Source organism: Oryctolagus cuniculus, chromosome 7 (assembly GCF_964237555.1).
Source record: "Oryctolagus cuniculus chromosome 7, mOryCun1.1, whole genome shotgun sequence".
NCBI classification, from domain to species: Eukaryota; Metazoa; Chordata; class Mammalia; order Lagomorpha; family Leporidae; genus Oryctolagus; species Oryctolagus cuniculus.
The window spans coordinates 125,450,776-125,471,100 of record NC_091438.1 but is presented as its reverse complement, the minus strand read 5'-3'; the positions used below and the strand labels follow the sequence as shown (position 1 = coordinate 125,471,100).

The 20,325-nt window shown below is 57.2% G+C and overlaps 1 protein-coding gene across 1 annotated transcript; it reads left to right on the top strand.

The window, feature by feature from the left end:
• The first annotated feature begins 15,787 nt into the window (after positions 1-15,787).
• FOXE3 (forkhead box E3) lies at positions 15,788-17,694 on the top strand. Its single transcript, XM_017345585.3, has one exon. It carries the CDS (start codon positions 15,797-15,799, stop codon positions 16,700-16,702), a length of 906 nt encoding a protein of 301 aa, XP_017201074.2. The 5' UTR covers positions 15,788-15,796; the 3' UTR covers positions 16,703-17,694.
• Positions 17,695-20,325: the final 2,631 nt, after the last annotated feature.

The window sequence follows — 20,325 nt, the reverse complement described above, 5'->3', positions numbered from 1 at the left end:
CCAGCTCTACCACACCCGCCGGGAGGGAGCATGGCCTCGCAGCCCCTCACAGCCTTCGCTCTCTACTGATTGCTAAGGGGGATGGGAAGCTGGGGAGGCAGGAATGTCCTGCTTCTGCCCACAGCGCCGTGCCGTGCACGGTGGCTACAATCGGGCCCTAAGCGAGTTCTCACCCATCCTGGCCTCGGGGCTCCTGTTCTAGCAGGGAAACAGGTACTTGGCCAGGTAATTGTAAACCACACAGAGTGGGTCCCAGAGGCAACCTACCTGCATTTCCCTCTGGAGTTGAGGGAGGGTTTCGCCTGGGCGGAGGTGCGATAGAGGGCAGACAGAACTGTATGGACGGACAGAGGTGTGTGTATGGCAGATGGAAGAGAGGGGACAGGACCAGCATTTTGGATAAGCAGAAAAATTCAGTATAAAAAAATGGGCCGGGGCTGGCACTGTGGTACAGTGAGTTAAAGCCCTGGCCTGCAGTGCCAGCATCCCATATGGGCACCAGTTCGAGTCCTGGCTGCTCCATTTCTGATCCAGCTCTCTGCTATGGCCTGGAAAAGCAGTGGATGGCCAAGTCCCTGGGCACCTGCATTCACGTGGGAGACCCCAAGGAAGCTCCTGGCTCCTGGCTCCTGGCTCCTGGCTTTGGATTGGTTCAGCTCCAGCCATCACAACCATCTGGGGAGTGAACCAGAAGATGGAAGACCTCTCCCTCCCCCCCCCACCTTTACCTCTCCATAACTCTACTGCCTTTCAAATAAACAAATAAATCTTAAAAAAAAAAAAAAGGGGGCCACCAGAGCTGGCATTGTGGTACAGTAGGTTAGGCATCCCATGTGGGTGCCAACTCAAGTTCTGGCTGCTCCACTTCCAATCCAGCTCCCTGCTAATGCACCTGGGAAAGCAATGGAAGATGGCCCGGGTCCTTGGGCCCCTGCACCCATGTGGGAGACCTGGATGAAGCTCCTGGCTCCTGACTTCCTCCTGGCCCAGCCCCAGCCATTGCAGCTGTTTGGATGAGTGAACCAGTAGATGGATGATCTTTCTCTCTCTCCCACTCTCTCTGTCTCACTCTGACTTTCAAATGAATAAGCAAATCTTTAAAAACAAAACAAAACAAAACAAAACAAAACAAAAACACAGGGGCTGGCACTGTGGAGCAACACAGTAAGCCTTCATCTGCAGTGCCAACATCCTACATGGACACTGGTTTGAGTCCTGGTGGCTCCACTTCTGATCCAGCTCTCTGCTATGGCCTGGGAGGGCAGTAGACGATGGCCCAAGTCCTTGGGCCCCTGCACCCACATGGGAGACCCAAAAGAAGTTCCTGGCTGCTGGCTTCAGATTGGCACAGCTCCGGCCTTTGCGGCCGTCTCGGGGGGTGAACCAACGGATGGAAAATTTCTCTCTTTCTCTTTCTTTCCTCTCTCTGTACAACTCTGATTTTCAAGTAAATAAATAAATACATCTTAAAAGATAAAGAAAATGAGCTTAGCACTAAAAAATAAAACAAACAAACAAACAACCAGGCCACCCAAAGTGGAAGGTGCTGTGAGAGCAAAGACCAAGGCTGGCAAATCCAGTATCACACCAAGCGTCATTTATTAGGGGCGTTCGGACAGAAGCGTCATCTTGGGCGGCTGCAAGACAGTTCGAGCCCCACGCTGAGAGGCAGGAGAAAAACGGGTTACAGACAAAGGTGGCCTGTGGCTGAGTGGAATACACTGGGACTTTTTCAAGAAATGTGGGCGTTCCGTGCATCCGGTGAGAGCACTCCGGGTCAGTGCCCAGCAGCCAGTGCTCTACAGATGGCCGTCATGACTTCATTTCTCCCATTGGCTCAGGATGACTTTCAGGGCCACCTATAGGGCACGGTGGCATGGAACCACCATGGCTACAGTCATGCCCACCTTGGTCCCTACACCAGGCTGTCGGGGGGAGCGTGGGGTAGAGACACCCCTGCTTTCCCTGTGATGGTCTGGTTTGTAAGCAGCCCTGGGAAGCCTTTCCAGGACTTAGCGCCTGCCAGCCCCTGTCTGCTCCCACCGGACACTGGAGGGGACCGAAGACCTCTGCGTTTCGGGCCTACTGCTTCGCCGCCCTGCCCGTTGTAGGCGCAGCCTCGCAGCCTCGCCTTGTGCCTCCCCCGAGGAGCCCTGCTACCTCTTTCCTCCCTTTCGTCCACCTGGTCCTTCAAGGGCAGACGAAGAAGGCGCCCTGACTGCCCCCGCCCACGCTGGCTTCCCCCTGGCTGCTGAAACGGAAGATTCCTGCGACAGGAGAGGCACCCTGCCACACGGCGCACTAGGGCGCGGTGTGCACACAAAGTCCACTGCAGGCAGTTTCACCGCAGGACAGGACGTGACCACAGGCACCTGCAGAGAAGGGCTTGACCAAGATCCGGGAAAGCCCTCAGGGACACAGCGGGCGGCTCTCGCCCTGCCTCGATGCTCTTCTTACCCAGATCTCTTCTGCCCCTCAGATCATACAGGAAAGATGACTGCTCCCAGCACCTGACAGGTCCACCCGCATCTAAAGAATCTCCAGAGATGAGGCGATGGGACACTGAGCCCAATCAGCTCTGGGTGGGGGGCGTCCAGAGCACAAAGGTAGCTGCTGGCTGCACCCCTCCCTGGGAGCCACGGTGCACGGTCCTGAGGCTTGGCGAGTGGGCTGTTCTGAAACAAGGGCAGTTGTCACGAGCAGAGCAGACACCCCAAAGCTGCACAACACTTGTCTGTATCACAACGTGGCCAGATGCTCCCAGGACTTCCAGGGCCACACTGGCTCACTCTCCTCCTTGGTGACAAATCCTGCCTTCTTGGACTGCGGACTCCTCCTTTGTACACCAAGGAAGGTGGAACTATGTCTTCTGTTGAGCCCCTTAACTCTCCAATATGTTGGTTCAATTACCCTTTCTGGACCTCAGTTTTCTCATCTGTAAAATGGGAGTAATAACCCTCCCCCTTGCAGAGTTACTGTAAAATAATTGGCAGTGAAAATATCTAACATGGGTTGAGTACAGAGTTGCTGTAGAAGTTCCAGCAACACTGGAACCCACAGTGGTTCCCCCCAAGGGTGGTGTCTATGATGCGCCCAGGTGCCCAGAGGAGTATTGCTCTCCCTCTGGCTGAGAGCTGCCAGCCTTCAAGGTGCTTCACCACCCGGCCAGCATGGGGCCCGGGCTGGACCACTCGGGGTCCATCTCTGGGGTTTCCTCCCGTGGCAGCTCTTTGATGTGCCTTTGCAGAGCTGTTGGGATGCGGACATCGGACAACCAGCCAATAGCCCGGTCCCCAGTGTGGAGGAGGCGGTCTGTGGAGGCGAAGCCGACCTGGGGAGGAGGCCTGAGCTCTCGGTTCCAGACTTCCCGGGGCTCAGTTTCACCCCAGCCCCACCTGGCTTTCCTTAGCTTCGAGTGAGGTGTCACTCTGCCACTCACAACCAACCATCTTCCTTTAGATGCATTAACATTTGTTTTATACAGCTGGGTACCCTAGCACTGGATGCGTGTACTCACATCTTCTTGCTGAATTAATCTCTAATCAGTACATAATGACCCTCTTTGTCTCTTTTTACAGTTTTTGTCTTTTTTTTTTTTTTTTAAGATTTATTTATTTACTTGAGGGGCAGAGCTACAGAGAGGCAGAGGTGCAGGGGTGGGATTCCATCCACTGGTTCACTCCCTAGATGGCCACAACAGTTGGAGCTGAGCCGATCCAAAGCCAGGAGCCAGGAGCTTCCTTGGGGTCTCCCATGTGGGTGCAGGGGCCCAAGGACTTGGGCCATCTTCTACTGCTTTCCCAGGCAATAGTACAGAGCTGGATTAGAAAAGGAGCAGCCAGGACATGAACTGGTGCCTATATGGGATGCCGGCACTGCAGGCGGCAGCTTAACCTACTATGCCACAGCGCCGGCCCCAGTTTTTGTCTTAAAGTGTATTTTTTCTCAGGAGCATGGCTCCTCCTGCTCAGTTTTGATTTCCATTTGCTGGGCTATCTCTTTCCATCCTCTCACTGTCAGTCTGTGTATATCTTTACTCGCACCTCCCCCTCCCTCTCTGAGCCTTGTTTCCTTGACTGCGGAATGATGCAGCTCCTTGCTGTCCCCTTCCAGCCTGAGGCTCGGCGCTCCATTCGTCCGTTCATTCACTCTGCTACTGTCAGCTTTCACTGTGCATCTATTCTGTCCCCAGCCCTGTGTCAGCTCCTGAGAACCTCGCTGGGGGCGGGGTGGGGGGGAGGCTCAAGACTTACACAGGTTGGGGAGGGAGGGAGCTAAGCAGCTCCAGGTGTATTGTGTGTGATAATGATGGACAGAGCAAAGCACAGTTGCTGTGGGGGAGTCAGAGAAAGAAACTTGTCTAGGTTCGGAAGGCTTCCTGGAGGAGGTGACATGCACTGAACTTTTCAGACGGGGATGACTACAGAGAGAAGAGGAAAGGGATTCTGAGCAGAGGAATTACCTTTGCAAGGGTTCAAAGGAGAATGAGAGGGGGCAGCAGCCTGGGGCAGGAGGAGAAGGGGCACGCGGCCAGGCTACACAGCATGCCTTTCCTCTCCCGGGGCAGGAGGAGAAGGGGCACGCGGCCAGGCTACACAGCATGCCTTTCCTCTCCCTCTGGGGGAAGAAACTGCAGTTTTTATTAAGCTTGGAAAATCCCCTGAGTATAGTCTTTGAGTGAAGATGCAAGGAGCCTTTTGACCATACTAAAGCACTGGGGCGAATGATTCTTTGTCGATGAGGCTGCCCCACTGGTCCTGAGCCCGTCAGGGAAGCCAGGCTCGCAGTCCCAGCCAGGGGCCGGTCCCAGGGCTGTCGGAAGGATGCATCTAAAAATAGGAAGGCAAGTGAGCCTAATGCCAACCAGACGGCAGGGGAGCAGCCTCGGCGGCCTGGGAGGAGTGTGAACACCCCTCCCCTGTAGGAAACATACTCATTACATTCTGAGAAAGGCAGCTCACAATGCACCCTGGAGAGAATATGCGGTTTCTGCCCCCAAATATGCCAAACCCCTGCTAATGACTGCACGCCTGCTCCAAAGGCAGGAGCTCTTCCAGATGCGGCTCCCTGCCTCCGGGCCGTCCTGCCTTCCTCCGCCCAAGGCCCGGCACCCTCGGGCTCTGCGCCTCTGGGCAAGTGCGGTCACCGGCGGCCCTGGGGTGAGTGAGGGCCCTCTCTGGGCCTCGGTGGGGGCGGCCTCCCGGTCCTGGCCCCAACAGACTGTTGCAGGGTTTGTTGCTGTGATGGGAGGGGGAGAAGTGCCGGGCACGAGCTGGGAGTCATGGCTGCGGGGGCCCTGAGGGTGAGGGAGGTGGGCTCTAAGCCTGAGTGTGTCTGGTTCTGGCCTCCCTCCGATGGTCCTGGAGCTGGAGGGGAGCAGCCGATTGCAAACTTCAAGCCCTACGTGCACTCCGAGGCTACAGCCCCTGGCTGTGGACTTCTAACCCGTGCCTCTGGGCAGACCCCTCTGCCTCTGACCTCCTCTTCCCTAAACTGGGGAGAGTTTTGAAATCAATTTTTTCTAGTTAAAGCACTCATGCATGCCTATTGGTTTCTTAGAACTTTGATCAAAGGTCTTTGAGTAGGCTATGTGCTCATGGTTCCAAATTCAAAAGATGGAAGCAAATACTGCAGGACAGAGTTCAGTTGTCCTTCCCGCTCCTCGAGGTCTCTTCCTCGGAGGAAACCATTGATTTCCCGTGTATTAAACGTGCATGAATCTTAAAACTCCTTGTTGAAGTATTAGATTGATAGAGTACAGCAAAGGGCACACATCACGGTAACACAACTCAGCGACTGATGCTCATGATTTCAATCCTTTTAAAAATTAGAGAAAAGAATCAGAATCACCAAAAGAGAGAACTGTTGATGTCTTAGTGTGTTTTCCTCCCATTACTTGTGTGAGTGTGTGTGTGTGTGTGTGTGCATTGGAACCATGCTGTGTAACCCTTATAGCCTGTTTTCTATATTTACTATTATATTATAAACAGTTCCTCATGCCATTAAAAGTTCCTCAAGAATAGTTTCCTAATGTCTGCCTAGTGTTCCCGGGAATTGCGCCCAGCTTCGCTGTGCAGGATGTCTGGGGCAGCGTTCCCTCTGTGCTGGGTGCCACCACGAGGACCGTCCTTGGGTGTGCGTCTCCAAGCACACCTCACAGGATGAATCCTGGAAGGAGAATGACTGAATCAACTCACCCGTCCCCTGCAGAACGCGGGGGCAACTAGAAAGTGGGGGCCCGACCCCCAGAGTGGCAGCTGAAAGGCGCGGAGATGTCAGGCGAGGCCCTGGCCCTGGTGCTCCCAGGAGGGTGTGCCCAGGGGGTTCTGCGCAAAGCGCAGGTAAGTACCCCCTGCCCCACCAGAGGTCCTCCATGTGGGCTTCCCCGCCTGGAGCCTCCTGAGGGAGCCAGGTGGGGAATCCCCTGTCCTGTCGCTCCTTGTTGCTTTCTGATTAGTATTATTTTATTTACTATTTCTGTCAGTATTGTCTGACCTTTATTGCTTTAGCAGTTGGAGTCTTGCCTGGTGGTGAGCTGATAAATGGTTAACAATTGGCTCTCTGGCTGGTAGGAGCACGCTGATTTGTAGTACTTGCACCAATTTCTGTGGCATAAATAGTCTCACTGTGGCCAGTTCCAAAGTACCAACAGCACAGTTGGGATGAGATGCACACAGCCTCAAGCAAGTTTACCTCTTCTCCCTCTTCTTAGCCCCTCCCCATTCACCCCCCTCATCCTGGGGCTCCTTCAAGGGGAGAGAGACTTCAATTTTGTGGGAGGTGAATGTTGCTAAAGAACAAGAGCAGCTTCTTCCAGTTCTCTGAGGGAGAAACAGGCTCATGATGATAGCCCGGGCACCTTTCACAGGGCTGGTCCCTGCTGAGGCCACTTCTGGCTAGGAGCCAGGGCTTCCTGCTATGAAAATACACTGTCTTTAAAAAAATTTACTGGTGCCAGCACTGGGGCTTAGCAGGTAAAGCATCCCATATGGGCACTGGTTCAAGTCCTGGCTGCTAAACTTCCAACCCAGCTCTCTGCTGTGGCCTGGGAAAGCAGTAGAAGATGGCTCAAGCGCCTGGGCCCCTGTACCCTCATGGGAGACCAGGAAGAAGCTCCTGGCTCCTGGCTTTGGTCTGGCCCAGCTCTGGCTGTTGTGTCCATTGAGGAGTAAAGCAGCAGATAGAAGATCTTGTCTCTGTCTGTCTGTCTGTCTTTCTCTCTCTGTAATCTGCCTTTCAAATAAATAAATAAATCTTTATAAAAATATTTGCCAGTGTATTTGAGATGGAGAGAAATGGAAAGATACCGATAGGCAAGAGAGAGAGAGAAAGAGAGAGAGAGAGAGAGAGAGAGAGAGAGATTTCTGTTTGCTGCCTATTTCCCAAATTCCTGCCAATGGCAGGGAGGCAGAAGCCAGGAGCCAGGAATGCGATCCAGGTCTCCCCATGAGGTCGGCAGGAACCCAGTTGCTTGCGCCATCACCGCTGTCTCCAGGGTCTGCGTTAGCAGGAAGCTGGAGTCAGGAGCCTGAGCCGAGGATCAGACTCAGTGCTCTGACAGGCGATGCAGGCATCTTGGCTGCTGGGTCACGCCTGCCCTTGTACGCGGTCTTGCCTAGCCATTCCTCTTCCTCCTCCTCTTCGTGACCCATGACCTGCATCCACAAGAGGATGGGTCTTGCCCTTGAGAGCTGAGTGTGGGGGATCCGACAGAGGGGAGCAGCTTGTCCGAGGCGGTCAAGCGCTCTGTGGAAGTTGCCCTGTTCATCAGCTCCAGTCTGGTCCCAGCCTCCATCCTCTGCTTGCAGTGGACATTGTTGGGGAGTCCTCGTCCTCCTCCCTACTGGCACCTCTTTCTTTTAGTGTCTGCTCTCTCCCACACAGCAGCCTGTCTCATGGGGAGGTGACCCATCCCCAGTTCCAGGGGAAAGTAAGTTCTAACCAGGCCCAGGCAAGGCAGTCATTCATTCCTCCTCTCCAATGACTGCCCTAGGACTGAGAACATGATCCAGGTCCTGCCAGTCAGAGCAGGAGGGGGGCGTTGGGTAGTGGAAGGGTAGGAGCTTTCTTTCCCTAAGAAATAGGCTCGCAAAAGTCAATCTCCCTGGACACCTGGACGCGAGGGCTGTCCACCTGGGTGCTGTCCTCACCTCATGCTGACTCCGCAGGAACAGCAAAGCCGAACCATCCAGCCTCCGCCCTTCCCTGTGGCTTAAACTGGTTTGAGTTTTCTGCCATTTGGTGCCAAGCACATCCTAAAAATTAAGGCCTTCTAGTCCACTACCCACATTACAGATGCATTTCATGATTCAAATTCTTTAACAGCTTCTTTAAAGAAATTGTTTGTTTTTATTTATTTGAATGGCAAGGAGGCAGAGAGAAGGGGAGAGACAATGAGAGAAAGAGATCATCCACCCTCTGGTTCACTCCCCAGATGGTCACAACAGCCGGAGTTGGGCCAGTGTGAATGAAGCCAAAAGGCTGAAATTCTGTCTGGGTCTCCCCCGTGGGAGGTAAGGGCACGAAAACTTGGGCAGTTCTCTGCTGCCTTCCCACGTGCATTAGCAGGGAGCTGGACCAGAAGCAGAGCAAAACTCAGACTCGAACTGGCGCTCATTTGGGATACGGGCAATGCAGGTCGGTGCTCAAACCACTGTGCCACGATGCCGGCCCCTCTCACGGCTTTAGCAGTTAGGATAAGGTCTTTGTTCAATGTCTCTCTCCCTGCATAACCACCATCCACCTTCCCTCAGAGGGTGAGATCCTTGGCCTTCATCTTTGGCCTCCGGGTGTCCAGCGTGTGGATGGGGTGTGGCGCACGCGCAGACGGAGGGTGCTGGGTCCGAGCGCCAGGCCCCCTCCCTGGTTCGGCAGCGACTTGCTTTGGGACTGCAGGCAAATCTCTTCCCCTCAACCTCAGTGTCAGAAACTCACAAAGCCGAATATTGGGCTCTAGCAGTAGCTTAAGAAGGACTAAAGAAACACCAGCCAGCTACTCCCATATGATAGCAGTTTAGTATCCATTTTATGGTATCCATTTTATGCTTTTAGTTTCCATCGATGGATTAAAAAACCATGACAAAAATAAAAATGCCAGCAAAGCTTTCAAATGTGGCTGTGTTTATCCATCACGGCAGCGTCCACATCCATGAACGTTTGTGCTGGTGGGAGACCCTTTGTGCATCCCGTGTACAGCCAGCGCTCGGCGCCACATGGCTTCCAGATGCGGCTGGCGGAGGGGCCCAGAGGTCGGGAATCAGCGGCCTAGCGCGTCCCGGAGTTCTCCGGGCATTTGAGGCTTGTGGCTCTGACATGGGCCGTGGCGGGCAGGCAACGCGACGCACCTCAGCTCACTCAGCCACTGAGCGGAGGGTTCGAACTCCCTCCTCCGCAGCCTGGGTTCCGTTGGCTCAGCCAGCCTGGTTGCCAGCACCGCTCCCCTCTGGCTCTCTGGAAATGAGAAACAGGGAGGCCTGAGATTGCCTAGGGTATGGGGCGAGGTGGCCGTCTCAGAAGGCTGACAACCCGAAATGACGCGGAGCATGCTTCAGATGCCGCGGGGTGGTTTAGGAGTGGGTGGAATTATGTCCTCGGGGCTCAGTCAACATTGTCTGAGCTGCGTGGGGGGTCCGGGCCCGGCCCAGGGCCACAGAACCACAGAACTGAGCAGAAAAATGGGGAAAGCAGGAGTCAGAGCCCAGCTCGAAATCGGGCACAGGGAGCTTTTGCCTTTCCAGGCACTGGTGGTCATCCGCTCACTCATCCGCTCATTCATTCATCCAGCAGGGTAACGAGGCAGGCGCTCAATAAGTCCCTGCTGTGCAGCACGGCTGCGCACCTGTGCTGGCGTCCGCGGATGAAGCGGGCAGGGCCCCGCCTCCACAGCCTGTTGGTCCCGAGGCCAGAGGCAGCCTGTTGAAGTTCTCTGGGAGCCGGGTCAGGCCAGAGGTGTGAGCAGGCCTTTTGCTTGGGGCAGGAGAAAGGAAGGAGAAATTGGGAAATTTTTCTAGAAGGTAAAATGGTTCTCATGTGTGTGCGCGGTTCCCGAGGGAGCGGCAGGAATGCACTAGCAGGTCAGGGAAGAAAGGGCCCTCCTGACAGAGGGGCCAGTGCCGGACGCCATCCGTTCCTCCCTGGCTTTGGATGGGAAACCCCGCAGGGGTTTTTGTTGGCTTGTGTGTTTGTCATTTGCTTGACAGCGTGGAGGTGGGACTTTGGCAGAGGGACAGATGGAACTCATTGCTAATAAAGGTCTTAGGGCATCGAGAGGCTGGTTGGACCAACAGATGACGCTGTATTTGTATCTAAAGCTGGCAAATTGGGTTGTGCTGATTTTGGTTACAACCGCTCAGGGAGGGAGGAGGGAGACCCGGCGCTTGGGCTGAAAGCGGCTCCACTTGGCTCGGGGTACTGTGTGCGCTGCCGGGGTGGGGGGTGGGGGCAGAGAGGGCGGGCATGGTGAGCAGCGGGGCAGTGGGGCAGTGGGGTCCTTTAGCACCTGCCTGCCCTGAGGTCCAGGGAAGCCGCTGGAGCTGTGTGCGCAGGGGCTGCCATGAGGCACTTCTCCAGCTGCTTGGATACGCGAGAAATCCAAGGGGGAGACAGGGAGACAGCCAGGAGGCTGCCGTCATCGGCGGTGGGAGAGCTCGAGGCCAAAAGAGGGAGAGTTCTGAGAACTGAGGTCTCAGCCACTGGAGGTGGGGAGAGAGAGAGAGAGAGAGAGAGAGAGAAGACAGAGAGAGAGAGAGAGAGAGAATATGGGGAAGATGCTGGTTTCTGGAGCATGTAACTTGATGCGTTTTTAGATTTTTGTTGTTGTTGTTACTTGAGAGACAGACAGAGAGCCCCCCATCTGCGAATTCACTCCTCCAAATGCCCACCGTGGCCAGGGCGCTGAGCCAGGAGCTGGGAGCTCAGTCCAGGTCTCCCGAGTGGGTGGGAGGGACCTGAATACTTGAGCCATCAGCGCTGCCCTTCACGGTCTGCTTTAGCAGGAAGCTCGAATCAGAAGCTGGGAGCTGGGAATCCAACCCAAGTATTCCAATGTGGTGTGCGGGCACGCAGGCTTCTCCCTCTGCCTCTTAACTGCTCCGTCAGAGGCCCCACCCCCACCAAGTCAGTGACGTTCTTTAAAAGGTTCATTTCTTCATTTGAAAGGTAGAGTGACAGAGAGAGAGAGAGATACAGATAGAGATACAGATACAATTAGGGGGAGAGAGAGAGAATCTTCCATCTGCTGCCTCACTCCCCAAAATAGTAGAGGCTGGACCAGGCTGAAGCCAGGAGCCTGGAGCTCCGAGTCTCCCCTTAGGGTGGCAGGGCCCCAAGCTTAGACCATTATCTGCTGCCTTCTCCAGTGCATTAGCAGGAAGCTGGCTGAGAGCAGAGTAGCTGGGGCTTGAACTGGCGCTCTGATACACGACATGGGTGCTCCAAGTGGCAGCTTCCCCCTCGGGGCCACAACACCCACCCAGAAAGTCAGTGTTTGAGCCACCATTTGAGATGGACAGCGGGAGGTGCTTTCTGCATCCTGGTCTGCAGTGGATAGGAATGGGCTGTCTGCTGGTTTCTGGAGCCACAGCCCTGGTGCACTCCTCATCACAGGGTCAGCCCCACCACCTGCTCTCTCAGCTGCTAGCTTCACCCATCTCTTGGTGGGGAGTGTGGACAGAGTAATCTGAATGGGACACCTCACCGTGTCCCCCTCCCCACCCCACTGAAAAGTTCTCCCTATTGTCTCTAAAAAGGTCCAAGCCCCTTAGCCTGCCAAAAATAGTCATCTACAATCTGATCCTGTCTGCCTGCCTCGTCTCAGGCCTTTGCTACTCTATGATAGCTAGTCATAGTGAGAACTGAGTCACAGCAGAGCCAAGAGGCTCTGGTTACACAGCACAGAGCCGTGCTGGGCAGTGCCTGGAGAACGTCACACATATTAGCTCGTGGAATTCTCAGAAAACACTGAAAGTCTTAGACTCTGTGCCCTTGCCGTCTACAGACGTTTGAGTTTTCTGGCCCTGCTGTTTTCTGCTCTGATACATAGTTGTTGATCCATCAGCCTGTGCTAGGCACTGTATTAAGTGGCAGGGATCTAAAACTGAGTGAGGAATGGTAATGCCCTCCATGCACACACAATCTACTGGGGGAGACAGACAGCGAGGGATGGTGAGAGCACAATAGGGTAAGTGCAGGGTTAAGGGTGCTGTGGGGCACAGGTGATGGGTCCCCAGCCCAGCCTGGAGCCTTCTACCCTCCTGGTAACCTTCACAACTCTGTCAGGTTCAGGGAGCCCCCGCTCTGGGCACCTGCGACCCTGCTCTGCCCGCGTCCTATGCCAAGCGGGCAAGAACAGTGCGACAGCACGGACTCAGCACCCAGGGCGGCCTGCCTGGGCTCCTTAGGACGTGCTGAAGGAAAGAGCCCGAGGAACGAAGACGTGGACAGGGTCCTCCTCCCGCTGGGCTCCTCCCTGGTGCTCCCACAGCCAGGCCGGCGCTTGTGTCCTTCCCCGGGTCTGGCTCGGGCCCGTGTGCCATTGGGTCCTGCGGGTCAGGCTGGGCCGCTGCCTTCCTCTCCAGTCCAGGAGCACCCTGGTGAGAACAGGCCTGGCTAGAGTGGGGTCCCCAGTGCCCCCCAGCTGGGTGGGAACTGCCCGCTTCAAACCCTGGGCAGCCCTGGTTTGGGGCAAGGGGGAGGAAGCCCTGTGGCAGCCCTCAGGACCCCTGGGTGGTGGGAGGCGGTGCTGAGGGGGTCTCGGATTTCCTTCTGCTCCTGAGCCACTTCCGCAGCCTCTGTGACGTGGGCTTTAAAAAGAATTAAATAAGTGGGACAGTCTCAAACTAGAGCTGTTTGAAGACTGTTCCAGGGAGCCTTGTGGGCCTGGTGACAGGTCAGGTCGGCCCCTGGAGCTCTCACTGGGTTAACATGACTCGCTCTCCCCAGCGCTCGGGAGGAACCACCACGGGACCCTCCCAGGGGCTGGGAATCTTGGCACAAGGACCTGAGATGACTTCCAGCCAGGCCCACACTCTTAGGCAGAGCCCTTGGGAAGCTCTGGCCCCTACCCTCCGCTTCTCGCCTTGAAGTCACGGCTGGCGGAGCCTCTGCAGAGCTAGGGTGGGGGCAGGAGGTCCCCGGGGGCTAGTGCTGATGGCTCTGGACAAGGGTGGGAATTTCCACTCCTATCTAGAGAGCCATCAACGCTGTATGCCCTGACCTGGGCCTTTGGCCTCCAAAGGGCAGTGGGAAGGCCGGCCCCAGGGCCAATCCCTGGCCATTAATCCCTCCTGCCAGCCCGAATATCCACCCAGTGTGGTCAGACAAAGGCCTGCCCGGCCCAGCCACTGTGTTCCTCCCGCCCCAGGGGCTCCACTCAGACGCTGGGCCGCCTGGAATCCAGGCCCATGAGAAAGGGGCCGCCTTCACTGGCCATCTTATGCCCGGATGCTCAGCCGCATCACGTCCGGCCCAGGGCCTGTGAAAAGAGGGCCCAGCCACGCTGAAAACACGGATTAGCCCTTGGGCCGCCCCCTGACACAGGCCTGCTTGGCTCCGGGAAGCAGGCCCAATGGAGGGGGCCAGACAGGCACAAAGAACTCCAAAAGTCTGGGTTCTCACCCCTTGGCCCAGCTCCCCACTCCCCCCTCCCCAGGATTAGCACAGCCAACCACACATTGGGTACCATTTATTGAACATGTACTACGTCCCAGGAGGGAGACATGGGCCAGAAAAGAGAGAAGTACAGGAAAAAGTGCAGTGGCCAAGGCAGGTGGCAAGAGTCACTTTTCCCTGGGACCCTTTACTCCCTGGAGGGGTGAGACAGAGGTTACAGTAGGGGTTTCCCAGGTTCTCCATCCCTAAAGGAAGGTGGGGAAGGCAGTGGCTGAACCCCCATCAGCTCTGGCTCCATGCCTAGTCCAGCTCAAGAATTAGGCTGCACCTGCTGTGAAAACGCAGCAGGCTCTGAAGTCACTGCTCCGGCTCTGCCTCGCTCCTTCCCTGGCCGAGTTGGTCCTGGAAGTGGCCACTGTGCAGCAGGACAAACAAGCACCTCTCACCGAGCACCAGTGTGGACTGGCGCTTTGCTCCATGGTATCATCTGAGTCTCCTAACAAGGCCCAGAGGAGACACTGTTGCTTGTGCTGGGCTGGCAGGCAAGGAAATGGAGGCTCAAATGGGTCTCCGTGGCCTGGGAGCCAGGGTCCCGCTACTGCAGCTGCTCGCAAGCCTTCTTGTGTTGGGCGTGGCCTGTGCTCCTGTGGGAGAAGGCAAGGTGGTGAGGGTCCAGCCCTGTTTGAATAGAATCTCCTTCTCTGCTTGCACAGCCTCCTGCCCACTTCTCGTAGCTTGTAATCGCCCACCCCTCCACCAGATTGTGGGTCTCATCGACTACACCTTCCTGCCCTGAGACTAGCAAAGGACCGGGCCCAGAAGTGCCTGAAGAGTGATGTGGCCAGGGGAGCGGAAGGAGGGCTGGGCCTGGATCCGCGAGGCACTGACAGGACCTAGCCGCTGCCTGGATGTAGGGAGCAGAGTGGAAGAGAGGGGGAGCTATGCTTGCTTAACTCCAAATGCCAAAGGGGTGGGGGCAGCTGGGGCTGCAGGGGGTACGGGGGTGGGGGGAGAGCTGTGCTTCATCCACAACAGCTAGGTCCGCCACGCCTGGAGAGACCCACTTGGCGATGTCTGGAGGGTATGCCGCCCAGCAGGTTGGGAGACTGGCCCAGAATCCACTTTGGCCGCTGAGGTCGTGGGAGCTGCAGGAACCCTGAAGCAATGATTTCTAGAGTTCTCGGCTTTCAAACAGAGTGCTTTTGGCAGAGTGTGCGTACCCGTGCTCTGAGCTCCAGGCTTAACTGCAGCTCCGCCGCTTACTGCTTGGCTGCGTGAAGCTGTGAGCCGGACTCTCCTCACCTGCAAGATGGAGATGAGCACACTCCCTGCACTTGCTCAGCAGCAGGGGTGATGTTAGCAGCGAGCTTGGAGCTCAGAGAGGGACCTTCGAGCTCCAGGATGCCACTGTGGGAGCTGCAGGGAGGGGCCTGCCACCCCGGCTGGACTGGGGTGGGGCAAAAGGGAGGCACCAGGGCCCCAACTTCAAGGAGGCCTGGCTCTCAAATGCTGACCTTGCCCTTGTTAGACTCCTTCAGCATACCATGTAGGCCCTTCACTGGCCTCTCTATGCTCACAGCCCTGCTCCATCCTCCCCTGAGACTAGGATCTGCCCCCCACCCCCTAGTCTCCATTACCTGGCCCCGCCCGGTTCCCTAACTTCCCACGGTGGCCAGTCACACAGCCTGGACACCGAGAGCTGCCAAGGCGGCCCACGGCTCCGTTCCAGCTGGGGGCACAAGACCGGGAGGAGGATGGACTGGACCGGCTACTGGGAGGGGCAAAATGGGGAGGGGGCCAGGGCAGGGCGCTGAATGGGTGGATTTGCGGCTGGGACGGACCCACAGCGAGAGGGGCTAGGGAGGGGTGGGCAGGGAAGGAGGCTGGGGCCGGGGCCAGGGCGCGACTCAATAGAGATGGTGAGGCTGGGTCTATGGGGGGAATTGGCCTAAAGGGACGAGAGCGAGGGAGGGGCCAAGCGCAGGAGGGGGTCCTGCGTGCTCCAGCAGGGGCGGGAAAGCCAAACGGAGGGGAGGCGCTGGCCGCAGGGAAGGTCGGAGCCCTGTCCCCCGGCGGCTGCGACGGTGGCGGTGGGGGGGAGGTGTCCATATAAGGCGGGTCGGCGGCCCCTGGCCCTTGCAGGCGCGCAGGCACGGGAGCCCGCGTCCCGACGGCTGGGCGCAGCGACATGGATCCGCCCGCCGCCTTCTCGGGCTTCCCGGCGCTGCCCTCGGTCGCGCCGTCGGGGCCGCCGCCGTCGCCGCTGGCCGGCGCAGAGCCGGGACGGGAGCCCGAGGAGGCGGCTGCGGGCCGCGGGGAGGCGGAGCCGGGCCCCGCGCCGGGCCCAGGGCGGCGGCGGCGGCGGCCCCTGCAGCGCGGGAAGCCGCCCTACTCGTACATCGCGCTCATTGCCATGGCGCTGGCGCACGCCCCGGGCCGCCGCCTCACGCTGGCCGCCATCTACCGCTTCATCACCGAGCGCTTCGCCTTCTACCGCGACAGCCCGCGCAAGTGGCAGAACAGCATCCGCCACAACCTCACGCTCAACGACTGCTTCGTCAAGGTGCCGCGCGAGCCGGGCAACCCGGGCAAGGGCAACTACTGGACGCTCGACCCCGCGGCCGCCGACATGTTCGACAACGGCAGCTTCCTGCGGCGCCGCAAGCGCTTCAAGCGCGCCGAGCTGCCCGCGCCCGCGCCCGCGCCGCCGGGGCCGCCGCTGCCCTTCCCCTACGCGCCCTACGCGCCCGCGCCGGGTCCCGGGCTGCTGGCGCCACCGCCCCCGGCCGCCCCGGGCCCCGCGCCGCCCGCGCGCCTCTTCAGCGTCGACAGCCTGGTGAGCCTGCAGCCGGAGCTGGCCGCGCCCGACGCCGCCGCCGCCGCCTTCCCGCCCTGCGCCGCCGCCTCCCCGCCGCTCTACTCGCAGGCGCCCGACCGCCTGGGGCTGCCCCCGACGCGCCCCGGCCCGGGCCCGCTGCCCGCCGAGCCCCTCCTGGCTTTGGCCGGGCCGGCAGGTGCGCTGGGCCCGCTCAGCCCCGGGGAGGCGTACCTCAGGCAGCCGGGCTTCGCGCCGGGGCTGGAGCGCTACCTGTGAGCCTTCGCCAGGACTCCACCTCCCCCCAGGACCGGACGCTGCCATCGCCGCCTTCCCCACGCCGGCTTGGAGCCCACCTCCCAGTCCCCAGTCTAGCTCGAGCGCACCCACTAAGACCTCGTCCGTGCCCACCCCTGGGAAGACGGTCACCCTCGCATCACGTGCCCCAAACGACCCCGTGATGTGGGAGCCCCCGGTGGCTGTCCCACGCCCTCCCCTCGCGAGCCCTCATCTCTGCACTCCCACGTGGCTGTCCACGGGTCCCACCGCCTCGGAGCTGGGCCACGGCCAGGGAGCCCCAGCCCCGGGTTTCCCGGCGAGTGCCCAGCGCCTGGGAGCCACACCTTCGCTCGGAAGCCCTGTGCTCTACGACTCTGCTTCACCCAGCTCCTCTCATCCTCCCACGGCCTTACCTGCCTCCCCACGAGTTTGTCCTGTTTCTTGCTTGGAGCACCCGCCCCTTCCAACACCTGGCTGCCCTGGTGCCCCCCACCCCAGCTGAGGAGATGGCTGAGACGCGCAGCGCCAGGGGCTCCCTGACTAAATGGAGTGTTGGGGGGGATTTATGTCTGCCTGCTCCCCCCCTACACCCCCGGAAAACGTAGGCCTTATTGGGTTATTATTTTTTAATTAACACTGGTTTAATTAAAAAGAAAGAAACCTTTCTCTGGGCTTGGTGTGCTTGCTGGTGACTTGAGAGGGTGACTTTGGGGGATAGTGGGTGAGCTTTGGATCCTGGGTGGTGTCACAATGCACGCGGCAGGGGTGGGGAATTCTCTTGTGAGCCATCAGACAGAGGTTCAAGAAGTGGATTTAGGAAGAGAGTCAGCTGTAACCCTGTGCATAGTAGGACCAGTCAAATGCGATCCCTGCACTCCTGGCAGAGAGGAGATGGCACATGTGTGGCATCTGAGTAGTGTGGCAGCAGGGGTGCCTGCTATTTGGGATTCCTCCCACCTCCTGCAGAGAAGGTGGCATGGGTCCTGATTCCCTCCCCCATCCCCAACAAGCACAGAGTTAATGTGCCACTCATGGTGCTGGGCACAGTGCATACATCACTGAACCACTGGGTGAAGTTCCTGCCTCCCGGAGTTTCTGCAGCAATGGAGAAAAGACGTTAGTGCAGTTGTTAGTGCTTAGAGCAATGAGATAAACGTTCTACAGCCTTGCCTTCCAAGTGCAGTCTCTGGAGCTACAGCATCCCCTGGGGCGCATTGCAAAGGCAAGCTCTCACACCCCACCTCAGCTCCTGCATTTTAATACAGGGTAGGAAGGCCCCGGGCTCAGGTGGGGGCTCGGGCTACAGGCTTAAAGCTCCCAGTTGTGAGGACTGGGATGGCCACTAGACCACACCACTCCCTCTGAACTTCTGGAGCTGGACACTGCCCCGCCCACTCTGCCCCCACCCCCCCCACCTTCCCTTGCTTGGGCAGCAGACTGAGCTGACTCATGACTGAACCCAGCACCAAGGACAGAGTCTCGCTGAGGTGTGGGCGGGGAGTTGACCTCTGACCCTGTTCTGCTCCCTGGTGCTCACTTAACCACTAAGCATCAGCCCCTCGCCCATCCCAAAGCTCCCAGTCTGAGCCTGGATTAGGGGTAGAGAAGGACAGGGGAGGAGCCCCGTGTGTCTTGAACTCCATGTGAATGGGATTTGATAGGCGTGCCGGATGCTCCTCTGACAGCTGGCACGGTTTGGAGCTCTGGGGTGGTGACCGAGGGTGAGGAGGTGGAGTGGGCAACCTAAGAAGGTGACAGGCATGCACAGTGCATAGCAGGTGCCCTGGGTAGGACCCCCGCCCCCAGCTATTAACCCCTTTGAGCAAGGGTCAGATTGAATTTGCCCTCCACTTAATACTTGCTGACTGATGGAATGAACAAACGCAAACCCCCAAACCCTTGGCCTGTGGAACAGTGGCTGACTGGGTGGCACTTTGGCGCCTTTTCCATTCTCACCTGAAATCCTCACGGTGTTCTGTGACAAGCTGACAAGAGTTGAGGGGTGGTACTGGAGGTTACTCCCCCACATTCACGTTCAGAAAACTACCCGCCCCTCCCTGGACCCAGCAGGTAGTAGACAGTCCAGCCAGAGTTCTCTAAGAAGCAGAGCTGCACCAACATCAAAATGCCTGTTTTGGAGGTGTTTGGTACAGTGGCCACGACTTCACTTGGGAAGCCTGCATTCCTTATGGAAGTTTGGTTTTGAGTCCCAGCTCCACTTCCCATGCCAGCTTCCTGCGAATGTGCACCGTTGGAGGTGGACTTCGGCGTTCCCGACTTGGGCCTGCTCCAGCGCTGGCTGTTGCAGTCACCTGTAGAGTGAAACACCAGATGGGAACTATCTGCCTTTCAAATAATAAACAAATGGATACAAATTTTGTTTAAATGCCAGCTTAGTTCTGTCCAAATGGGGTTAGAGCCACTCCTGCCTGATAAATTTCTTCCAAATCCAAGAAACTTCCGAGGAAAGGTCGGGCCCTTCTCACTTCCCCGAAGCCACTTCCTGAGTTCTGAATTCCATCCTTGCCACCACCCTGCAGGTCTTGGTCCCCAGGATCATGGAACGCGTGGAGGATGGGGTAGGAAAATATCTGTAGGGAGATACTAGGAAGGTCAGTGCTGAACTGGAACGCCAGGTAGATTGATTTTTAGAATGCCTCCTCAATGTTCCTTTATTTAACAGCATCCTCTGTGTTTGGCTCTGTGCTGGATCCTGCAGCCAGTACAGATACAACACAGTACTCTTTATGCTTTCCAAGGGTTCCTACTCTCCTACAGATCCCAGAATGTCCTAAGAATTTGACAATTTGGCAGATGTTGAAACAAACAAAACGAAAACTTAATCCAACTCTAAATGACCAAGCGCTTTTTATCTAGAAGTGAGATTTTAGCATTATTCTCCCCCCTTTTGGGGAGACGATAATCTGATTGGAAGCTTTAGAAATAAACATACACTTCCCCTCTTTATACTGTGGAAACCTGGACATCGGCTTTGCTTTGCTTTTAGCTGTATGGGATTGACAAAAGTGGAAGTCAGAGAGCAACCACAGGCTGATGGTGGTGCCTTGCCCCACCGTCAGGATCCCTTCTGTGTCCCCTACAGCACCTCCTTTTGATTCATATTTGCTGCTTTGGGTAAATATTCCCATTATTTCCATGCTTGTGTTTCTCTTGAAACAGTGATGATTAACTTCTTCTTCTTCTTTTTTTTTTTTTTTTTTTGACAGGCAGAGTGGACAGTGAGAGAGAGAGACAGAGAGAAAGGTCTTCCTTTGCCGTTGGTTCACCCTCCAATGGCCGCCGCGGCCAGCGCGCTGCGGCCGGCGCACCGCGCTGATCCGATGGCAGGAGCCAGGAGCCAGGTGCTTTTCCTGGTCTCCCATGGGGTGCAGGGCCCAAGCACCTGGGCCATCCTCCACTGCACTCCCTGGCCACAGCAGAGAGCTGGCCTAGAAGAGGGGCAACCGGGACAGAATCCGGCGCCCCGACCGGGACTAGAACCTGGTGTGCCGGCGCCGATAGGCGGAGGATTAGCCTAGTGAGCCGCGGCGCCAGCCGAAACAGTGATGATTAACTTCTATTATGATATATGATCATTTTCCTTAAAAACTCTTATTTCCTCC

Bases quoted from the DNA above. Each gene is read 5' to 3' on its own strand.
- FOXE3 (XM_017345585.3), top strand. From the start codon at position 15,797: ATGGATCCGCCCGCCGCCTTCTCGGGCTTCCCGGCGCTGCCCTCGGTC.